The sequence below is a fragment of the Drosophila persimilis genome, unplaced genomic scaffold, assembly GCF_003286085.1.
Source record: "Drosophila persimilis strain 14011-0111.01,24,50 unplaced genomic scaffold, DperRS2 tig00000622-arrow-arrow-pilon, whole genome shotgun sequence".
Taxonomy (NCBI): Eukaryota; Metazoa; Arthropoda; class Insecta; order Diptera; family Drosophilidae; genus Drosophila; species Drosophila persimilis.
In genome coordinates this window covers 1,797,760-1,817,346 of record NW_020825326.1, presented here as the reverse complement: position 1 = coordinate 1,817,346, position 19,587 = coordinate 1,797,760, and the positions used below count along the sequence as shown (strand labels likewise).

The 19,587-nt window shown below is 44.8% G+C and overlaps 4 protein-coding genes across 7 annotated transcripts; 2 read left to right on the top strand and 2 right to left on the bottom strand.

The window, feature by feature from the left end:
* Positions 1–1,644: 1,644 nt before the first annotated feature.
* LOC6600197 (uncharacterized protein C18orf19 homolog A) lies at positions 1,645–3,332 on the bottom strand. The gene is made up of 3 exons (XM_002025292.2): positions 2,669–3,332; positions 2,449–2,594; positions 1,645–2,387 (listed from the first exon to the last, which is right to left on the bottom strand). Exons 1-3 carry the CDS (start codon positions 3,115–3,117, stop codon positions 2,236–2,238), a joined length of 747 nt encoding a protein of 248 aa, XP_002025328.2. The 5' UTR covers positions 3,118–3,332; the 3' UTR covers positions 1,645–2,235.
* Positions 3,333–3,719: 387 nt separating this feature from the next.
* On the top strand, positions 3,720–7,102 carry LOC6600196 (tRNA methyltransferase 10 homolog A). Its single transcript, XM_002025291.2, has 2 exons — positions 3,720–4,516; positions 4,585–7,102. The coding sequence occupies exons 1-2, from the start codon at positions 3,775–3,777 to the stop codon at positions 4,755–4,757; spliced, it is 915 nt and encodes a 304-aa protein (XP_002025327.1). The 5' UTR covers positions 3,720–3,774; the 3' UTR covers positions 4,758–7,102.
* A 532-nt stretch (positions 7,103–7,634) lies between these two features.
* Positions 7,635–15,278, bottom strand: LOC6600195. 3 transcript variants are annotated; one of them, XM_026990923.1, is made up of 4 exons: positions 15,192–15,278; positions 13,434–13,880; positions 8,687–8,997; positions 7,635–8,624 (listed from the first exon to the last, which is right to left on the bottom strand). In XM_026990923.1, the coding sequence occupies exons 2-4, from the start codon at positions 13,511–13,513 to the stop codon at positions 7,864–7,866; spliced, it is 1,152 nt and encodes a 383-aa protein (XP_026846724.1). In that variant the 5' UTR covers positions 13,514–13,880; positions 15,192–15,278; the 3' UTR covers positions 7,635–7,863. The 3 variants fall into 3 exon arrangements, with proteins under 3 accessions (XP_026846724.1, XP_002025326.2, XP_026846726.1); XM_002025290.2 differs by having other exon boundaries at positions 13,434–13,877; XM_026990925.1 differs by lacking the exon at positions 15,192–15,278 and adding an exon at positions 14,095–14,160.
* Positions 15,279–16,001: 723 nt separating this feature from the next.
* LOC6600194 lies at positions 16,002–19,488 on the top strand. 2 transcript variants are annotated; one of them, XM_002025289.2, is made up of 6 exons: positions 16,002–16,082; positions 16,159–16,375; positions 16,439–18,256; positions 18,647–18,865; positions 18,927–19,062; positions 19,152–19,488. In XM_002025289.2, the coding sequence occupies exons 1-5, from the start codon at positions 16,069–16,071 to the stop codon at positions 19,056–19,058; spliced, it is 2,400 nt and encodes a 799-aa protein (XP_002025325.2). In that variant the 5' UTR covers positions 16,002–16,068; the 3' UTR covers positions 19,059–19,062; positions 19,152–19,488. The 2 variants fall into 2 exon arrangements, with proteins under 2 accessions (XP_002025325.2, XP_026846677.1); XM_026990876.1 differs by lacking the exons at positions 18,647–18,865; positions 18,927–19,062; positions 19,152–19,488 and adding an exon at positions 18,403–18,574.
* Positions 19,489–19,587: the final 99 nt, after the last annotated feature.

Genomic DNA, 19,587 nt, shown 5'->3' with positions numbered 1-19,587 from the left:
ACATCTACATATGTTGTTCCGTTACCCAGCGAAAGGGGAATACCCTAGGGAATTATTTGTCCTTTGTTTCCTTCTTCAGGTCCTTTGTTTGGTCTGAGAAAATCAGAACTAGTCTCAAAAAGTTTTACAAAAATCAAGGATCTACTTAAGGCCGTCCAAGCACCACTCTTCTTCAATCTGGGGGTGGCGGTGCTGGACATTGGCGAATAATAAATATCTCAAATTTTTTTAGTTTTGTGCGTATTTTCTAGTTTAAGTGGAGGATCCCCTGACTCCTGCCCCCGCACATCAACCATCTCCTCTTCCTTGCCCACGATCCCCCTGCCACCCAAAAACAGCGAAAGCCAACCAACCAACCAATCAATCAACCAGCCAAGAAATACTTGCTATCTATATATATATACTTACTTATGATATATATATATACTTTTTGTTGCCTACATTGTTTTTATACCTATATATATGTATATGAGATATATATTATGTAACTTATTTATTTATTGTATTTATGTAAATGATATATTAACCAAACACACCCACACATACCGCGCCCCCACACACATAAACAGACTGCGACAGTACGAGTAAATATGTGTACATAACTCAATTTGTTTCCAGCAGAAAAGCAAAAGAAACAGCAACAAATGTGCAAATAGCCACGCCCACACAAAGAACAACAAATTTTTGGAAATGCAACGTAAATACCAATAAAAGTGTAAAACAAGACAAATTATTTATTTATTTGTATATGAGAACAAAGAACAACCTACTATATATATTTCTTCTGGCTTAACTATTAGTTAAAATTATAATTGTTGGATATTTTACTAACGTTAAAAAAAGCAAACAAAACAAACGCAAAAAAGGCAAACAAAAAAAACAGGAGAAAAAACGAAAAATAAAATGCAAAAATAAAATTGAGAACAAAAAATTGCAATCCTTTCTTTTGGCAACAAACTGCCAGCATCGGTGGTAATCCTTCCAAATTCATAGCCTGTTCACACTAGGGCTGCGTCATGCGTCTTTGTGTCTAGTCGGAGACGCAGTCACCTGAGGCCATAAAGAAACTGCTGGATATATGGGAAGAGATCGTCGAGGGTTTTAATGGTGTGCGGAAGAGCTCCCACACTCTACAAAGAAATGGTTGAAAATAATAGCTCAATTTGAGCATCAGGCCTCTTTTGTCAATTTTCCCGCCTTTTTCCATAATTTCCATGTTGATTTCATCTTCAGCTGACACGTAAATCAGATATTCTCATGACACCATAACCTACGGACGCCCGTGGAAACGGTTATTTTGTGCCATTGTGATTTCAATATCGTGGCAGTGTAAACAGGCTATAGATCTGCACTGAAAGACAGAGACAGCATGTGACAATTCGATAAATAAGTGTTGGTAGACTGCACTGATATCACTTTAAAGTTAAAGCACCATCGACCTTTAGTTAAACAAATTGTTTTACTTGCAAAGCACGATTCTGGCGCTTCGGGAGCGTTGAATTACTTTTATTTATCTCATCCTCGCTGCTTTTCCCATAAGGTTTTCACCAACTATCAGTTAGTTTTACTGAAGTCTAGTGGAATCCGAACGTTTGCAACAATCGGATTCGTGCCAGGGGTCTACGAAACAAAATCTGGGAATAATCAGTTTGGCTTTCATATATTTTGATTTTCATTTAATAAAAGTGAACTTATTATTGTTTTGCGACAACTCACTCTTACATCTAAAAAATATATAACTGCTAAATTTTATTTACTGACGCCTGCCTTTATCTGTCTACACATGTGTGTGTGTCGTGTGTGTGTCTGGGGAGGTGTTTCTGTGGGTGCCTCTGCGGCGACCTCAAACGGTTTCATAACTAACAGAGAACTATGCAAATATATGTAATTACAAAATATTTAATTTTGCACGGCTCTAAGCGTGGTGGCGGGGAGTGTTGGGGGTATTAGAATTAGGCCTCATTTTAGGCGGCCACCTGGCGACGGCTCCCCGGATGAGCAATCACCAGAGGGTGGCTTTTGTGTTATATGTTTGGTTTGGGCCGGGCCAGGGCGAGGTAAAGTTAAGTTTGTAGAGCACCGGTACTCCCGTCCGCGTCTGCCAAGCAAAAGGCAACAGTTTAACAAAAAAGGCAACCAGTCAACTGAGCGCCACTTGCATGCACCGAAACGTTTCGAGGTCGTCAAGGACAATGGCAATAGCTGCCAGAAGGCAGCGTTGCCACTGTCCATCGATCATTTGTTCCCGTCCTTCTCGGCCTTGTCCGCCTTGGCACTAGCACGCGTTGCCTTCTTGTCCTCGTACATCTTGATCAGTTCGTTCTTGCTGGGAATCGGCTTGATGTGTCCCCGTTGCACCAGATACTTGATGGACACAGTGGTGCCGCCTGCAGGTAGAAAGGGTAAATAGATTAATGGAGCGGGCCTCCAAATCGGGACTAGCCTTACCCAACGTGAGAGCGTATCGCAATGGGGTAGCCACTTTATAGCACAGATAAGCGATGGCATAGTGTCCCATGTCCGAGGACTGTACCTTCTCAATAATGGTTTCGCTAAGATGCACGTACTGCAGCAGCGAGGGCACATCTACTCCGCTAAAACGAGACAAGACAAGACAAGACATTTACCATCACTGAGTCCTGAGTTTGGGGAATTCTCCAAAACGAACCTCTTCGACAAATAGTAGAAGCCGCCGAACCAGCCGATCGAGGTCACGCAATGGACCGGGATCAGCACATACCAATACTGCTTGTACATGTGCCTGAACTTTGCGAACAGCCCCTTGCTTGCTGCATCCCCAAAAAGGTCTGTGGCCGTTGTGGATGAAGCGTTGCTGTCCGTCTTGTTGGTGGCAACTGGAGCTGGCGTCGGCTGTGTGGACTTGTGACCAAGGCTTCTGCTTCTTGTGAATAGCAACGGGCTTTGCAGGTAGCGTGTAGCTGGGGTTGTCGTGCAATGAGGTGGTGCTAGGTCGCGGTTCCTCCCGCTCCAGTTGCTGCCACCGAAAAGGCATCTTGTGTTGGATTTCGTAGTCAAACTATGCGTCAAAAAGCGAGCAAATGTGCGCTGCTGCGCACCATGCCCAATGAGTCGTGTGAGCTGTGACATGGTTGCCATGATTGAGCGCGTGTCTTCTGGTCAGGATTGACCTGAAGCGTGCAATGCTACCAAGTAAAGTACGGTGCCAGCAGAAGCTAGCCGTTGTTCTATTGACTGTTGAGCTGATGAATATTCTCGCTCGTTCCAAAAAGAACGAACTGTTTGATGTTGTCGACTCGACGTTCGCCTTCTTTTCGTCTAAACTTCACACAGCCACTTCCATGAACCGGCACAATATAATATATCTCCTGATGATGAATATATGTTGATTTATCGATATATATGCTATTCAATAGTGTGGTGAAAGGCAAATAAACGTGCGTTTTTGGGCGCAGCACGTAGACCATCAGATGGTGATGGCCGTATGACATTAGCTGGCTGTTCGTGTTGGAAAATATTAAATTTTGTCAGAAATAGTGTCACAGCTAATCGGGTTTTGGAGTAATTTAGCGTTCTTTCCCATGCAATCTCTGTGTCCTACAAATTCCTACATTCTGCATCCGTCGTCCGTACCTGCCATTTCGGTTATAAACGCGGCAACTAAAATATATTAAAAATAATGTCATACGGCCACAATGATTTCGGCTATCGATCTCAGTTAGTTCACAGCTGATGCTGGCTACCGCCAATACACGTTTTTTGAGCTGATCTTTAAGGATAGCGAACAGAAGAGCCATGGAGGCCACCGAACAGTCCCAGACGCCGCTGCAGCCGGCAGTCCTCAGCCTAAACAACTGTCCCGGAACTACGCCCGGCACCCCGCAGAGCAAGAACCAACTGAAGAAGCAGAAAAAACTGGCCGAGTTTGCGGAGCTCAAGAAGTTGCGTCGGGAGCGGGAGCGGCAACGCAAGAAGCAGAAACGTCGGGAGGCTAAGGAACAGGGATTGCCCGTGCGAGTAGGACCCTCGCGCAAGGAGCTGAAACGGCGCCAGGTGGCCAGCGCGGAGAACGGGTTGGCAACCTTCAGCGTGGCCATCGATCTGGACTACGACGACCTAATGCAGGAGCGGGACATAGCCAAGTGCGTGAAGCAGTGCTTGCGAATCTACACCATTAACCGACGGAGTGCGCAGCCGGGACGTCTCCACTTCACGGGGATTAAGCGGAACGGACACATCCACGAGTGCTTCAAGAAAAACGACGGCTGGGAGAACTGGAACGTGGAATACCACTTTGATCGCACCCACGCCGACTTGTTCGAGAAGCAGAAGCTCGTGTACCTCACCTGCGAGTCCGACAAACTGCTAGACAAGGTGCAACCCGAGTGCACCTACGTTATTGGCGGCCTGGTCGACCATAATCACTTCAAGGGCCTCTGCCACTCCCGGGCCACGGAGGCGGGCTTGACCACGGCCCGCCTGCCGCTCAGCGAGCATGTAGACATGAAGACGCGCGCCGTACTTAGTACCTACCATGGTGTGTATTTGCATTTCCTATTCCCAATCCGCCAGGTTCCATTCTTAACACTATCTTTGGCTTTCAAGTGTTCGAGCTGCTTAACAAAGTGGCTGCTGGCCAGGACTGGACCTCGGCCATTCTCGAAACGATCCCATTGCGAAAGGGCGCCAAGGCCAAGACGACGACCAACGAGCAGGAGCTGGATGCCAACTCCGAGTCAGAGACCGAAACCCAGGTCGACCTGAAGGCGGACAGTTGACCCCGATCAAAGCGTTTTGAGGTCTTTTTTGATTTTTATTTTAGTTTCTCTTGTTTTTATAAAATCACATTTAGTTTTGTTTCGAAAATTAAATTACAACTTAAAATACATAGTGCAAATAATAGTTATAATAAAATATATTTTTACATTTCGTTCTACAACGTGCGATGATGGCCTCAGCGACAAAGATCGCCAGTGAAACACTGATGTTTTCCTAATTTGCTCCACTCTTCCACTTATGTGTTTGTATACCCTTGCAGAGGGGACGAATTCAATGTTACATTTAATTGTATAAGCCTCTTTTATCCAGACGGTTATAGTAGGGCAGTCCAGAATCTGCACAAATGGTGAGGATCACCCATGACCGAGAAGGATGGATCAGGTTCGCTCCATCAGTTTAAAAGGAACAGAAAATTAGCACGACAGATTAATTGATCAGTTGTTTTGAAGAAATCAAATATATGACTCAAAAATAATGATTATCAAGAGTTTCTATTTTTTCGCTCAAAAAAAACCCGAAAAGGGGAGAAAAGATGTATACAAATCATAGCTCGCAAACAACGGTCAACACTTTTTCCCTTTGCAGACAGCACTGACAAAACAGAGAAAGACCACGCTGACAAGGCTCTCCCTGAGCAGAACAATTTTTGTCTCTTCGCTTGTAGTAAGTGTATCTGGTTTTCGGTTGAGCCGTCACACGATCGTGTCTCACAATAACAACTTAGAGTGACACTTTTGATCAAGCGCTCACAGCAAAAGTGTCTTTAGATGAACAGAACCAAAAAAGTGTCCGAGTAAAGTGTTTTTAGTTTTTTTTCGTGTATATGTTTATTTATTCATGTTTTCCGCATCTATTGGGCTATTGTTTATTCGTTCGCTCGCGACAAGATGCTCAGTGAAAAACAGGAACAAAAATTAAGTGAAAAAAAGAGCGAATTGAGCAAAAACAGATTTGATCTTTTCGGGTCTTTTCTGTCCCTTTTATCAGACACGCCGAAAGTATCAATCGTTATTTGCGAGGTCTGATAAAAATACTTGGATCAACCTTTTGCAGATCCCTTTTTTACAGAACGGTTGCTCGTCGGCAGAGGCTTTAAGGCTCTTTAGGGGTTAGGTTTTAGGAATATTCATTGGTGATAATTACTACTTTTGAGTTATATTTATAATAGCTATCCATACTGTTTATGTTTGAGCAGTTTAAAGTAAAGCTCAATAATAAAGATTATCGCACAGGCTATATATTATTTTTTTGCTGCGTTTATCAGCTTTTAATAATTTCAAGTTAAAAATTTGGTGTAGCACAAATGTAAAAAAAAAACACTAGTTTTTTGTAGATTGGTTCTGGGTAAAAAGTTAAAGGGTTGAAAATCCTTTCGCGATTGGCAGGTTGGATAATAAAATAATTAATTATTCAAATTTAATATCTTAGTAATATGAATTAATTTAACTTTAAAATATCTGCTTAAATTCGCAAAATGATTTTCGCCCTACGTCAGTTTTAGTAAATATTTCAGGCTTCTGAGCGCTCTCTTTTGGCTTTTCAACCAAATTTTACGACAGCCTGGAGCCAGCTCCAAAGCCAGCCCAAAAAAAATAGTCGTGTACCATTGTAAAGTTTGGCCGTTACCCATATGATTAATGGTATTGTCTTTGGTTGTGCACATTGAATATGGTTTAATACATCTAAGACGAATTTCATTTAAATCGGACGACCCTTTCGATTGATTGGCAAACTAACAAGCACCACTTTGAATTTGCGGAAGATGTTTCAATCGAATTGTACAGATTGCAGCTAGATTATTAGTTATTATAGGCATTACTAAACCGATTAACAAAGTAGAGACCTGCAACGACATGGATTTAAATCCGGATTACAATATTTACTAATCTGTTCTGGTCGTCCGACTGCAAGGGTATATATGTAAGCTTCGGGGTGCCGAAGTATGCTATAAATTGCCGTTATTTTCGTTGGTTTTATTCTCTTTTCTGTGTATTGCATAGGTATATGTTTGTGCACGTACATGTACATATATGGGCCTATAGAAAGCAGAGGATCTTGAACTCAAAAATACATGTGACACGGGTGTGGAAAGTGGGCTTAGACTGTCCCTAGCCACTGTGTCTGGACCTGCACCATTTTGCTCTTGCTCTTCTTTTGATTAATATTTTGTTGGTGTGTTATTTTGTTGATGTAAATGTAGATTGGGTTTTTTTTGTGTGTGTGTTTTTTTTGTCATTTCGAATCGGAACACAGATTAAGTAGCTTAAGGGCCTTACATTGTCATCTACAGATATACATATAAGAAACATACATATATATTCATACATATACATATACATACATATGTGTGTGTCTGTGTGCATGGGGTGGATATGTACATATATGTGGCATACTGTCTTTCCTGTCCCATCTCTGTTTCTGTTCTAGCGTTTAGCGTCGTTAGCGGGCGGGGAAGGGGGTGGAGGCAGGGGGAGGCAGGAAAGTGAAACACAAATAGATGTACAAACTAAACATAATGTATGAAAGAAGTAAGTAAGAAGAAGTAAAAGCACATCTTATTTAGTGGACAAACAAACAAATTTGTAAATGGCCGTCGAAAAAGGCAAACACAAAATATTAAACGTTGCAACGATTACGCTTAGGGGTCGCATTTGAAGGACCTATCGAAAGTCAGCTTGAATCGAAAATTCGAAACAAGATTCTTTCTGTTCCGATCACTGGAAACTGGAAACACTAAAATTTAATTGTACATACATATACAAATATACTCGTACGTACATAAGCATGCATGCATGTGGCTGTATAGTATATAGCAGTAGCAAAATATATATGACCATCAGATCTGCAGATCTGCAGTAAGAAATATGGCATGCCAATCTCCACCAGGGATATATCTTTTCCATCAGAGTGTGTCTGTTTCTGAGGCTGTGTCTGTGTGCATTTCTGTCCGTTCCGTCTTGAGTTGTCTGTCTCCTGGTTGTTTGTGTGTGTGTATATGTTCGTGTAGGTTATAGTATATGCATTTAGTTACTGTAATAGCTTTATAATACGGCAAATCGGTGCTGGAGCTGGAGCTGGAGCTGGAGCTAGGACCGGAACCGATAATTACTTAAAGTCATCCGTTTCGAGTATCTCAAAATCACTCTCGTCGGACGAGTCCAAGGCGGTGACTATGCGCCGCTGCTGCGGCTGCTGCTGCTGAGACCCAGCATCCACTGCCTCCACAGCATTGTTGCCACCCGCTCCCCACTGCACCAGGCCGGAGACAAGGCTAGGCAGCAGCTTGCCACTGCTGGCCAGTAGCGCCTGGGCCTGGCTTTTAACGGCCAAAGCCACCAGCTCGCTGGCCGGGTCAGAGATCTGGTGTGCGGGCCCGGAGGTGAGTTGCCGCAGCTGGGGTCCGCCGCCGGCATCGACGGTGGTGTGATCAGGGAACTGCAGGCCCTTGGAGAGACTCTCCTCCGACGAGGACGAGGTGGTGGATAGCGAAGAGTCGCGCTTGAAGTGGCCCTTGCGGAAGTCCATGTCTGAGGAGGAGCTGGCATCCGACTGGCCCCGTTTGGGGTTGGCTGCCAGAGAGGAGACAGAAGCCCCCTCCCGCCTCTGCTGGGCGAGCGGGGCCAGCTCGTCGTCCTCGTCCGTGGAGTGCTCATCAATCTCGGGTATCACATCTGGTATGAGCAGCTCCGAAGGTATGTCGTCACTGCGCTCGTCCTCCTCCTCGACATCGGTGGGTGAGCTGATGGTGGCCACATCGCTGGCCCGTTCCAGAACAAACAGATTCGACTCATTCACATCGGGCAGGAACTCGTCCTCTACCTCCGCCTCCAGGTTATTGTAGTTGAGCTTTTCTGACCACTGGAAATCTGCAAGGATATTTTGTTCAGTCAGTTGCTGCATTGCCCCACGTCGACCCACAACCACTCACCTTGCACCTTGTGCTCTATCTTCAGCAGCTTAAAGTTATACTTGGTGGAGACCAGTGCGGACAGCACTAGAAGCGTCAGCACCACCGTGGACCCAGATATGATGTGGCCCAGCACGGCCAAGGTGGCAAGGCAGCCAGTGCTCACCGCGCAGAACATGCTCGGGCTGTTCCTGCGCCAGTCGTCTGCCCTCCGTCCCCAACTCTCGAGCTTGCTGCGCACCTCGGGCGTAAGTACGATGCGGAAGCTGCAGCGCGTCCAGTACAGCCAGTAGCTGAGAAGGCCAAGGAACAGCACTCCAAGGGGTCGAACCCTGCAAGTAATAGGACTATCAGTGCGAGTGGAAGAGCAGTGGAGCAGTAGGAGTGGGAGATCGCTTTCCGATTTCGACTGTAGATGCCAACGACTCGATCGGAACTGCACAAAGAAGCCCGAACATCTCTCAACTCTATTATTACGTTTAGGGCAATAATTAATAACTAATGTGTCTAAGCTTATACTAGATTCCGTATGTGTGGGGTTGTGTGTTGTGTTGCGTTCGTGCGAAACATGTTCTAGCAGGAAGCATACCCAGTCTTGTTCCCCAGATCTGGTCAAACCTGGTTGAGCCAGCGAGCGTATTTTCGGATACTTTGGATTGTGTGTTTTTTGGATTGTTGATTCTCATTAGCCGTCCATGTGAACCCGTGTGTGAACTCTGTGGCGGCTGCTGGTGGCGGACCAGACTCGTTCGCAACAGCCGGAAGTACCAGTTGCCTCCATAGTCGATATCGACGCCATTTGCTAGCCAACAGATGGGTTCGATCACTGACGTTGATGCCCCAGTCAGTCTGGTATTCTCTACAAAAAATACTAGAAAGCTATCGATACTTCGATAAAATGGGATATCAATTTTGTAATGGTTTAATCTGATTTAATTGGGCAGAATGAGGGTTTTTTTACAATACCCGAGATACCCGAAATCCATCGATTATTTACTTTAGATTTAGATTATCGACATAAGCCTTATTATACGAATTCTTCCATATTCAAAACATACATAAATGTGTACCTATGCGGATCACACTATTTATACGTACTACTAGCTCACTCGAGCTAAGAGTTTATCTGGCTTTATGGGATTACTACCTAACATTATTGGGAATAAGGTATTCAAAATCCACCTTTATAAAAGCATTCTGCAAACCCCCTAGCTTTGATTAGCTTGTATCGCATTCCGTCTAGTAGGGGACGGAGACAATCGAATCGATCTGTCCTCTGTCCCTGTCTGCTTCTCTGCTCACCTCAGACTATAGGGGCGACCGTAAGGGAACTTCCCTGTTACGAGGCTCCACTGCCTCTAGAGTTAAATCACTGTACACCATCTCGGTACTTTGAACTGTACGCAGCTCCAGCTGTTGGTTATGATACCCGGTACGTGCTGTGTCTGCCATGTCACCCATGTTCGTCTGTGCTCCCTCCTTCTTCTACCGTTGTGTGCTACCAACAATATTTGATATGTGACGATATTATTTGGTAGGTACCTGTATTACTGATATCGTCTAAACAATATTAACATATGTTGCCGTGTCATCCGCTCTCCCATCATTGAGGCGAGTGTTACATCACACACCTGACCTGCTTGAAGCCCAAGCATCGAATGATCTGAGTAGCGGCTATCTCACAGTCGGAATGTATGGATGGGAAGCGGTCCTACTTCTTTTCGGTATTTGTTTTGTTGTATTGGGCGCTGCTGTTTTGTTTGTTTATTTGTCTTGCCCTACCAAATGCTGACGACTTGTTTTGTTCTTGAAAAGCGTCTAATTTATTATCTCTCGCGTTTTCTGACTTTTTCCCCATTTGATTATCGCACTGCAGGCTTTGCGGAAGTGAAGAAGCGGGAAAACGGGGAAGCGGGGAAGCTGCAGATGGAGATAGAGCTGAATAGATGGAGCATTCTAGAACTGCTGATGCGATCGACTGATTTACGGCTGTTGCAGATACATACAGAATAGAATTGCTGAGTTGCAGCAACAACAACAAACGCCGCACAATTGTCCCGTTTAGATACGCCAGCAGAGAGCGCTAAGAACTGGCCAAACGAGGAAGCAGCTGCATAGGAGCACCTCTTATAGGGTCCGACGCACGACACGGCCTTTAGCTTCAGGCGTTCAAAAATTGTTTAATTCGAGAAGGGTCAAGCTTAAGTGGACTAGGACCACGGATTATCAGCACATCGATGACGCTGACAAGGCTGGGAGGGCAACGGAATCTAACGATAAGAAGGAGAGAGTTGGTTGAACACACCAACAATTTTAATGAGATGCGTCATCTCTCTGCGTTCCAAAATCTTTTGTAGCACAAACATATGATGCAAGCTAGAGATTGAGCAATTGGCGGCATTATATTAGCTCGCCATTGGAAGAGGACGTTTTCTATCACCCACTGCTCACACACCAAGCCCCAACATAATCTTCTTTTTGAATTCGCAAAAACTTTCCGATCTTTTTGAACTCTTTTAACCCAACCCCAAATTCTGCTTTGAAATAATTGGTCAATGCAACAACACACCGATTCGCTTATCAATCCATTGGTAAAGACACATAGCCACTAACCATATACACCGAATTCTGTTTTTACACGGTAGATTGGTAGATTGGTTCCTGAAGAAACCGCGTAAAAAAGACATTGTTTCGTATTCAAAAATAGGTGATTGTTTCCGTATCTCTAAAACCTGCTAAAATTAGGGGGAAAATTAGGAAACGTTGGGAAAAACGAAAGGGAAACAAAAATTTACATTTGTTTCTATGTGTTGTGTTATTTTGAACCGTGCTAAATGGAATAAAAACGAGTAAAAATATGTACAGTTTTTGATTTTCAAACCGTATTATTTCTAAACCGTCTAAAAAAAGGACCGTTTAAAACAGAATTAGGGGTATACTGTTAACATACAGTGTACTGTATGGTTGGTGACATAGCAGAGTATTTCCTGCGTGCAATACACTAAATTGTGCGCCTAACAGCACTAAAGTGTGACGAAAATTGCCTAACAAAAAAAAAAAAACGTTTGGCCTGAGCACGCAAAACACAGCTATTAAGCTGACCAAAAATTAAATATTCGTTTCGGTTAAGTCGACAGAAAACTGACTTAATGAGATGCCCTATTCAAGTGGCGCAGATTGTATGTAATGAGTAAATTCTTGCCTGGTTTAGCCAGTACTTAACAAGCCATATATTCACGTATGCAGTATTTTTTTGATCACGTATGTCCGTAACATGCATGCACGTATGTGTGCATGGTGCTTTTGTGTGGCGAGAGATCTAGATCTTCTCTCTGTTTCCGTGCAAATCATTCTCTGTGTTTCACTTCATTTAATTTTTTGGTTAATTGCGCCACACAGAATGCTTTAAATGCTCAACGCGATGCCTTTCAAAAGGGGCTGCTCAGTGGAGGAGGACGATGCATGGAATGACATTTATGTACATATATAAAAGGCACTCATACTTACTGCACTCTATGGCAATGTGAGGGCAGTGGACTGAGAGGAGGCACTAGCCAGACCGCCAAAATGAAGGTGCAAGCACGTAAAAAGAGATCAGGCATACATATATGTACATACGTATGTACATAAGTACATTGTAGTATGCATTTACATATGTACATTTATTCTTAAAATAACACATTGCAACTTTTCATACATATATTTTTTTCGGAATTGGGCACGCGTCGTTCTTTTGGCTCCATTCCTCCTGCCGCCTGCTGCCGGCCCCTGTTACCGTAAGCGTTTGTGTCACCGGCTATATAACTTATTTTCGTCATTCTGCCGGCCCCTCCTGCCCATGAGTGAAATGCTCGAAGCGTTTAAATGGGCGGAGTGGTCTAACGGGGTGCTGCATGACCCACTTAAAAGTTGAAATGTTTACTTATGTATAAGTGCGTCGCGATTCGAAGGAATTATATTGAGTGACCAGAATGACTTTTATTTTCCGTCTTTGGGATCGAAGTTTTCTGAGACTGTACATTGGGCAGACTGGGTATTTCCGATGGGCATATAATTGCATTATCTTTCATCTGATCTGCCTATTCAAATATGCAAAAGTTTTTCACTTTTTCGGTATACAGTAGACGCTCGGAGATTAGAACCACTTTGTGAATGACGTGGTCCTAATTCTCGAAAGGTAATTTCCGAGCGTTTACTGTATTTTGGTATTTGTATAGTCATGTTTTCTTTAGCTAAAAATAATAATAATAAATAACTTTAACTTTTTGAATTTAAAAAACACCAATAGAGATATTTTTTTGGGGTAAATACTCGATAGAAACCTACACTAATCTCCTTTTAAAATAAATTAATCGTCAATAAACTTCATGTCAACCTTTTATGAAGGATTCTGCAGTTTCTGGATTATATACCTATTCTATAATCCTATGTCAATCCTATTCTATGCCAGCTACTTTCATAAGTATCTACATACATATGTATGTACTAACATATATTCAAATAGTTTCACCGAAAATCCACTGAAGAACTTTGATTCGATTGATCAAAAGTTTTCTCATGTTTATCTATGAAATACAGGGACGAAATAGGGATCCCCAAGTCTCTCCGCTACATCATATTTTTGTGCCTGCCTGAAAAACAGAGCTCCTGTGCAACATTCAGTATGTGCACCTAATAACAGGCTAACGGACCCTCGGACTGGGCTGGGCCAAATCACATGATATGTGGTTGTGCATTTTGGTATGCTTTTGTCGGGAAAACAACTTACCAGGTCATTAGCAGGACTGTAATCAGGGCGGCCAGACCACAGTGCAGCGTCGACCGCGATGGGCGGGGAAGCTGTAACATTTTCCCTTTGCGTAGTGTTTGTGTTCTTTGGGGTGCACTCTTCTTACTCTTCCGCTCTCCTTATTTCTGCTTTGGTATTGTTTCGTTGCTTCCTGACTTCTCCCGCTATTAGCGGGGGATGAGGGAGTTCTCTCTTACAGTTTTTTGTGGTGATTACGATTTCCGTTTCGATTTTGATTGGAGTGGAGGAGAGTCAATCCGTTTGCCGTTAGGAAAGGTTCTGAATCAGCTGTGCGCATGGGCGTAGTTTTCACTTGATTCCTGATATCGGTACTGTTACCGCTACCGTTAGTTATAGATGCTGGCTCACAATGGTCTGTAGTGTGGCACCCAGTTCACGTTCACAGTGAGACCCCTGGGATGGCTGCTGCGTAGAAATGAAAATACATAAAAATATGGCATTTTACCAAAACAACAAAAGTCCATAAGCGTCCGAGGGAGAGAGGAAAAGCAAAAAAAAAAATTGTTGTTTTTATTTAAAGGGGATTTTGTGCAAAAATAATGAAAACACAAATCCATATTTCGAGGGCCCGTCTCTCACACAGTCACACACACATACACAAATGTACATGCATACATACATATGTTCAGTTGTGGTGGGGTGATTGCAATTTTCTTTTTACGTGAACGTCGACATTTTCTTGGAAAAACAAAGAAACAACTGCGTTGTGGCACCATCGAAGGTATAATGTTATTGCGATTCTTCAAGGACTTGTGAAATGATTAACATTTCCCCTTGTTTTTCATTTGTTTTTTTTCTTATTTTTTGTTGTTGTTGGTCTGCTACGTTTAACGTGGGAAGCGGGGTTGGGGGCCGCGGCCAACGCAACGCGTCGCTGTCACATTACACCGGCTACGAGTGCAAGGTATGTTAGTTAAAGGCAAGGCACTTGTGCCCCCCCACTGTAGCGATATTCGCATACATATTTTATTTTCGTGGCAAACGTGTTTGGGAGACGAAGAGAGTGATAAAAGCAGTACCGTCCATACCTTCCAGTGAATATAACTTGGGTGCCGCCTGTGAGAGAGTGAGCGTGCGCGCGTACCAAGAGTAGAAGTAAAAGCTCTCTCGCAGAGCCCTAACCAAAAAGAAGTTGTGATAATAGCAAAAACAAAGGAAACTAACAAAAAAAAAAACAGCAACAACATATGTACATATAAAAAGCAAAGTTGTTTGGCCTTCGATGTCTTTTCAATTGCGTCGCAGAATATACACACACAACCATGCAAGTGTGAGTGCCTGTATGCATACATATATCCAAGTATATATGTGCGAAACTTGGCGCTTCTTGATTTTCCTTTTTACACTTGTCAGTGGGGAGTGGGGAGGGCAATGGGAAAGCGTTCCATGTCAAGTGACTATGACTTGAGTCACCCGCTCGATCAAAGGGAGGGGGTATTGCGTCCATGGAACGCATCTACTAGACAAAGAGCATTTTTGCGAAACTAAAGTCAGCAAGACCCCCAATACCCGCACCCCTTTTCACACACACATAGAGTCACACGCACACACAATGGAGATACAGTTAGAACGTAGTTTACACCTAAAACTCCCCGACAAACAAGAGCACATGGGACAGTCCATTTTTCCAGCACATGTGGGTGGCAATTTTCTGTCTCTCGTGCTAGTTTCATTTTGTTGATTATTTGCTTGGGTAAATTTGTTTGGGATTCATACATTTGGTTTGGCTATTATATGCTTATATACACTTTATTTGGGGGCAGTTCTGGCGGCAGTTCTAGCAATATACATAATATTCGTAACAGCAATATTCGCGCAAAAAACAACAAAAAAAAAATACACTTCGCCACAACCGCGCAGTTCAAAAAGTATTGAAATATTGAGACAATGAAGAAATACTTCTAGATTGACGCTCACCAGTGAACCGCGAAATTGAGCAAAAACAATGTATGTAATCGATGTTTGATGTGTTCGGGCTATCGAAAAGTGAACGAGTACTGAACACGCATTTTTCTACATGCATGAACTTGTGATCTTTTTATCAAATGGTGTATATTTATGGAGAGAGAGCTAACAGGAAAAACTCATGTTGTGGGTAATTTTCTGTAGGGTGGGCGGAAAATAAAGCGCGCCCTCTACACTAGAGATGGCGTTTGGAAAAATATGCTCTCGATTGTAATATTAGCATGATATCGATAGCCCATGTAAAGACATTATGATCGCGAATTCAAATTGAAATTTGAAATAAAATATGTTATCCTGTCCTCTGGTCTCGCTAACCCGCAATAAGTGTGAAGGCTTACTAAATGGTTAACATGCATGCCAACGTTTATAATAAAGAGCAGACCAAATGCCTTTTGAATACAAATTAAATAATTAATTGATTTTTCAACGTAGTTCGCCGCCCATTCATCTTATCGATATTGTATATGTTTTCCATCGAAAGATTTCCATATCTAGTAGCAACTGAACGAAGTGTTTTGTTAATTTTTTTATTTTTTTTTTTTGTTCAGTTGGCTTAGGTCCGGAGTCGGTCGATTTAGTAGTATCTCTCAAAATTTAAGTAGCTATAATTTTAAGTTAATTTTCTATCATGGATAGTACTCGGTAAGAAATACAAATATGAAAAATTAAATAACTTAGTGATATACTTCTCGTCACGGCATTGATTGTCCCCTCGCAGAAAGGCAATGGAGAAGCTGTTGGCAGAGGTCGAACAGAGCCAGACCCAGTGCCAGGAGGGGACTGAAACCACAGCCACGACCCCAACTGAGACGACTACCATATCCGGTCCCAACACACCCAGCCAACACAGTCCAGATGCCCTCTCTGAAGCGAGCTCTAACAACAGCATTGGCTCTAGGTTCCACATCGATGGTCAGCCCATTCTGGCGCCTCTGGTGAGTATTTATATGTGTGCTTGGAGGTGCGGCGCTGCTTAAGCATGACTTTGTCCCCATCAGATGACGGAGACTAAGCGGAGCGATTTGCAACTGTCTAAGCATATGGCCCTTCAGCTGGAGAAAAAGTTGGAAACGGTCAGAGTCCCTGGAGGCCGAGAGGATAGTGAAAATATCGGCAATGCTTACACCCCCATGGAAGCACGGCGAGTTGTGCCGCTTCTGCAGCAGACGAAAACGTACATCTTTGACCAACCTCCTAGCACCATCAAAATGCCGCAGCGTCCCCAGTCCCTCGGAATTGAAGTGACAGATGCTGAAGATGCGAAGGATGCCAAGATACCCACCATCCTGGTGAACCCGCCCACCCCTCAGCAGCAGGAGCTTCAGCCAGAGGATCTCACGTCGCTTGGCTGTTCAGTGCTGACGGTCCATAACCGCAGGTTGAACAATATCACAAATCGTATCCTCCACTTTGAGCGGTCAGGTCTGGGTAAAATGCTGCCGCCCGCATGCGACTCTCTACCATCCGCGTCGACCGAGCCGGCAACTGTGATATGGCACGGCCAGGACATGGAATACGACACAAGTGCTAAACCCTCCCTGACACAGACCCTGTCGAGCCTTACGATAAAATTGAATAACGAAAGAGCTGGTGCTGGTAGATGTACCGTTCAACGATCGCGATCGTTTACACTGGAGGAGCCCTCCCAGGTGCTTGTGGAGCACATGCAGCGCACGGCGGATGCAGAGGCCCGAGCACTGGCCCACTTTCAACGAGAGACGGTGGAGTCAAAGGCAAAGCGGGTGAGCCGCAGTCCCAAGAGCCGCAACAGCATTCCGAGCAGAGGCTGCCTTCGGATGCGTCCCGTCAGTCCCAACCAGCAGGAGCAACCACCACGCCAGGTGATGGAAATGTTGCTTCAGGATCAACCGAACGTGGACCAGGAAATCGACCTCATGATCGAGCGCACCTTGAACGATCACAAGGTGGCCGCCAACAATGTGGATGGGCTGAGAAATTACCTCCGGACCCACAGAGACAGATTCAACCAGCTGGTTCAGTACCAGCATGACGAGCGCCTGCGCATGCAGGAAGAGTTTGAACGCCAGCAGAAGTTCCTCATCAACCAGATTTGCGCGGAAGTAGACTTGTCGGTCTATCGCGACGGGCTCTCCAAACAGGTGACGGTGTACACCAGCACCCAGTCACTGCAACAGCATTTGGCCAGCAGCTCGCAAGGCGATGAGCTCATTAGCAGTAGCATGGCCACCACAAGTGGTGCCACTTGCACGTCGCCGAGCAACACAATAACCATCTCACCCACAGTATTGTCGCCGCGCACCCCAGACGATTCGTACGGTTCCGTACCTATGGTAGACATCTGCGTCCCTAATCTCCCTCCGCCCCAACACTCCTCTCGCAAGTGCCTTTTCGGGACAGGCGAGGGGCTTCCCAAGAGTGTGAGTCTGAGTTCCGACTATGAGCCGCAGCCACTGTCCGGAACTAGTGCTCCGAGCACGCCGCGCTCCTTCGAGATGCCCCTGCGCAACAGTAATCTGAGCAATAGCAAGCGTCCAGCAGTCAGCGCTCTTGCGCCCCGAACCCGGACAGCATCCAATGCCCAAAAGAACAACGGCAGAGCCAGCCTAGGACCGGGATCCACCAAAGGTTTAGTCCAGCGCGTCGTGGGTGGCGGTGGAGGAAGTGTCGGCCGCGCCGGTCCTAAGAAGACTCCCCCAGGAAGCGGCAATGGAGCCGCAACAAGGACCCACAGCACTGCCCGCCGTCTACCTAGTCGTGGTCTGCCCCAGGGGCAACAGCAGGGTAGCGCATCAACAGCTAGGAAGACAACGTCAACGCCCACGCGCGGACGCAATGTGAGTTCATACAAGACGACGGAGAAGAGAATCTCAAATTAGTTGGCCCGGGAGCGAACCGAACCGAACCTAACCTCTTTTTCCGCCACCAATGGCCTTCTCTCCTTCTCTCAATTGCTCTTTAATCGATACACTTTCGCATGCAGCGTTGGGCGGGTGAGAAGCCATAAGAAATAGCGGTAAACCGAGAGAACCACGTGCCTTAACAAATACTGCCGGAATCAAAGGGCACAAAAATTCTGATCTAACAAAAACTTTGGTTGCACCTGCTAGAAAAATTACTAACCAATAAATAGTATATATTTTTAAATCGATCAATCAGGTGCCTAAGCAGCTAGCAAACCTTATTTTTTACCCCACCCCCCAAATTTTGTATATGATCCCCGTTAGGAGGAGGAGGAGACTGCTGCGGCCAGCCGTATCACTGCCGGTGTGCGGGGGTACCTCGTGCGCCGTCTCTTTCGCACAGAGCAAGTGCAACGTGTTGTCCAGACCATACGCGACACCCTCATCTTTGTTCTTAATCTGCACCTGGAGACATACGGCACCAGTCTTGACGAGGAGGAGGAGCCCGGCAACATACGCCTGAAGGCGCGTCTCCTGCAGCAGGTAAGAGATTGATTCTCACTATCTTCTCGAATTTGTATTACTCTCTTTCGATCTCGTCCAGCTCTGTTCGGCAAGCCGCACTCTGCACCTGATATTTTTCCAGACGAGCGTCAAAGAGCGCATGGAGATAATATCAAGGGACCGCAAACGCATCCGAACCAAGCTCCTAGCCATGCACCTCAAGCAGCGCTGACCGGGTAAATCCATGGCGAAAGCCTACTTCGAGCGTTTATCATTTCAATCTACATATGAACACATGTACGTACATACATACATATCTCCTCAGATCACCGCATCAGAAGAACTCAGCAGTTGGCGTTGTTTCGAAGCTTTCGCTTGCCGCCAAACTTGCGCAGCGGCTGAAAGCTTTCGCCTCCCTACAACCGCGGCGCAAAAAGCCATGCGCTGAATTCGCTTTAAAAGCTTACCAACACTTGTCAACACATTTGGCAGCGAGCGGACGTCGTGTGCGTGCAAAATTGTATTCAATTAATAGTTTGTAATCCCCGAACCCGCCTGCAACACACACTTGCATCACCACTACCCCCCGCCGACCCACATGATTGTTCGCGTGGTGGCTATCCAGTAGTAATAATAAAATCGTTAAAAAATGCACAACAAAACGAAATTCTTTCGTAACTAGAGTGAAACGCAACCAAAAAACTCAACAAAAAATAGAGTACAGAGAGGAGCAAAGAGAACCAATTCTATTCTAGAAAATC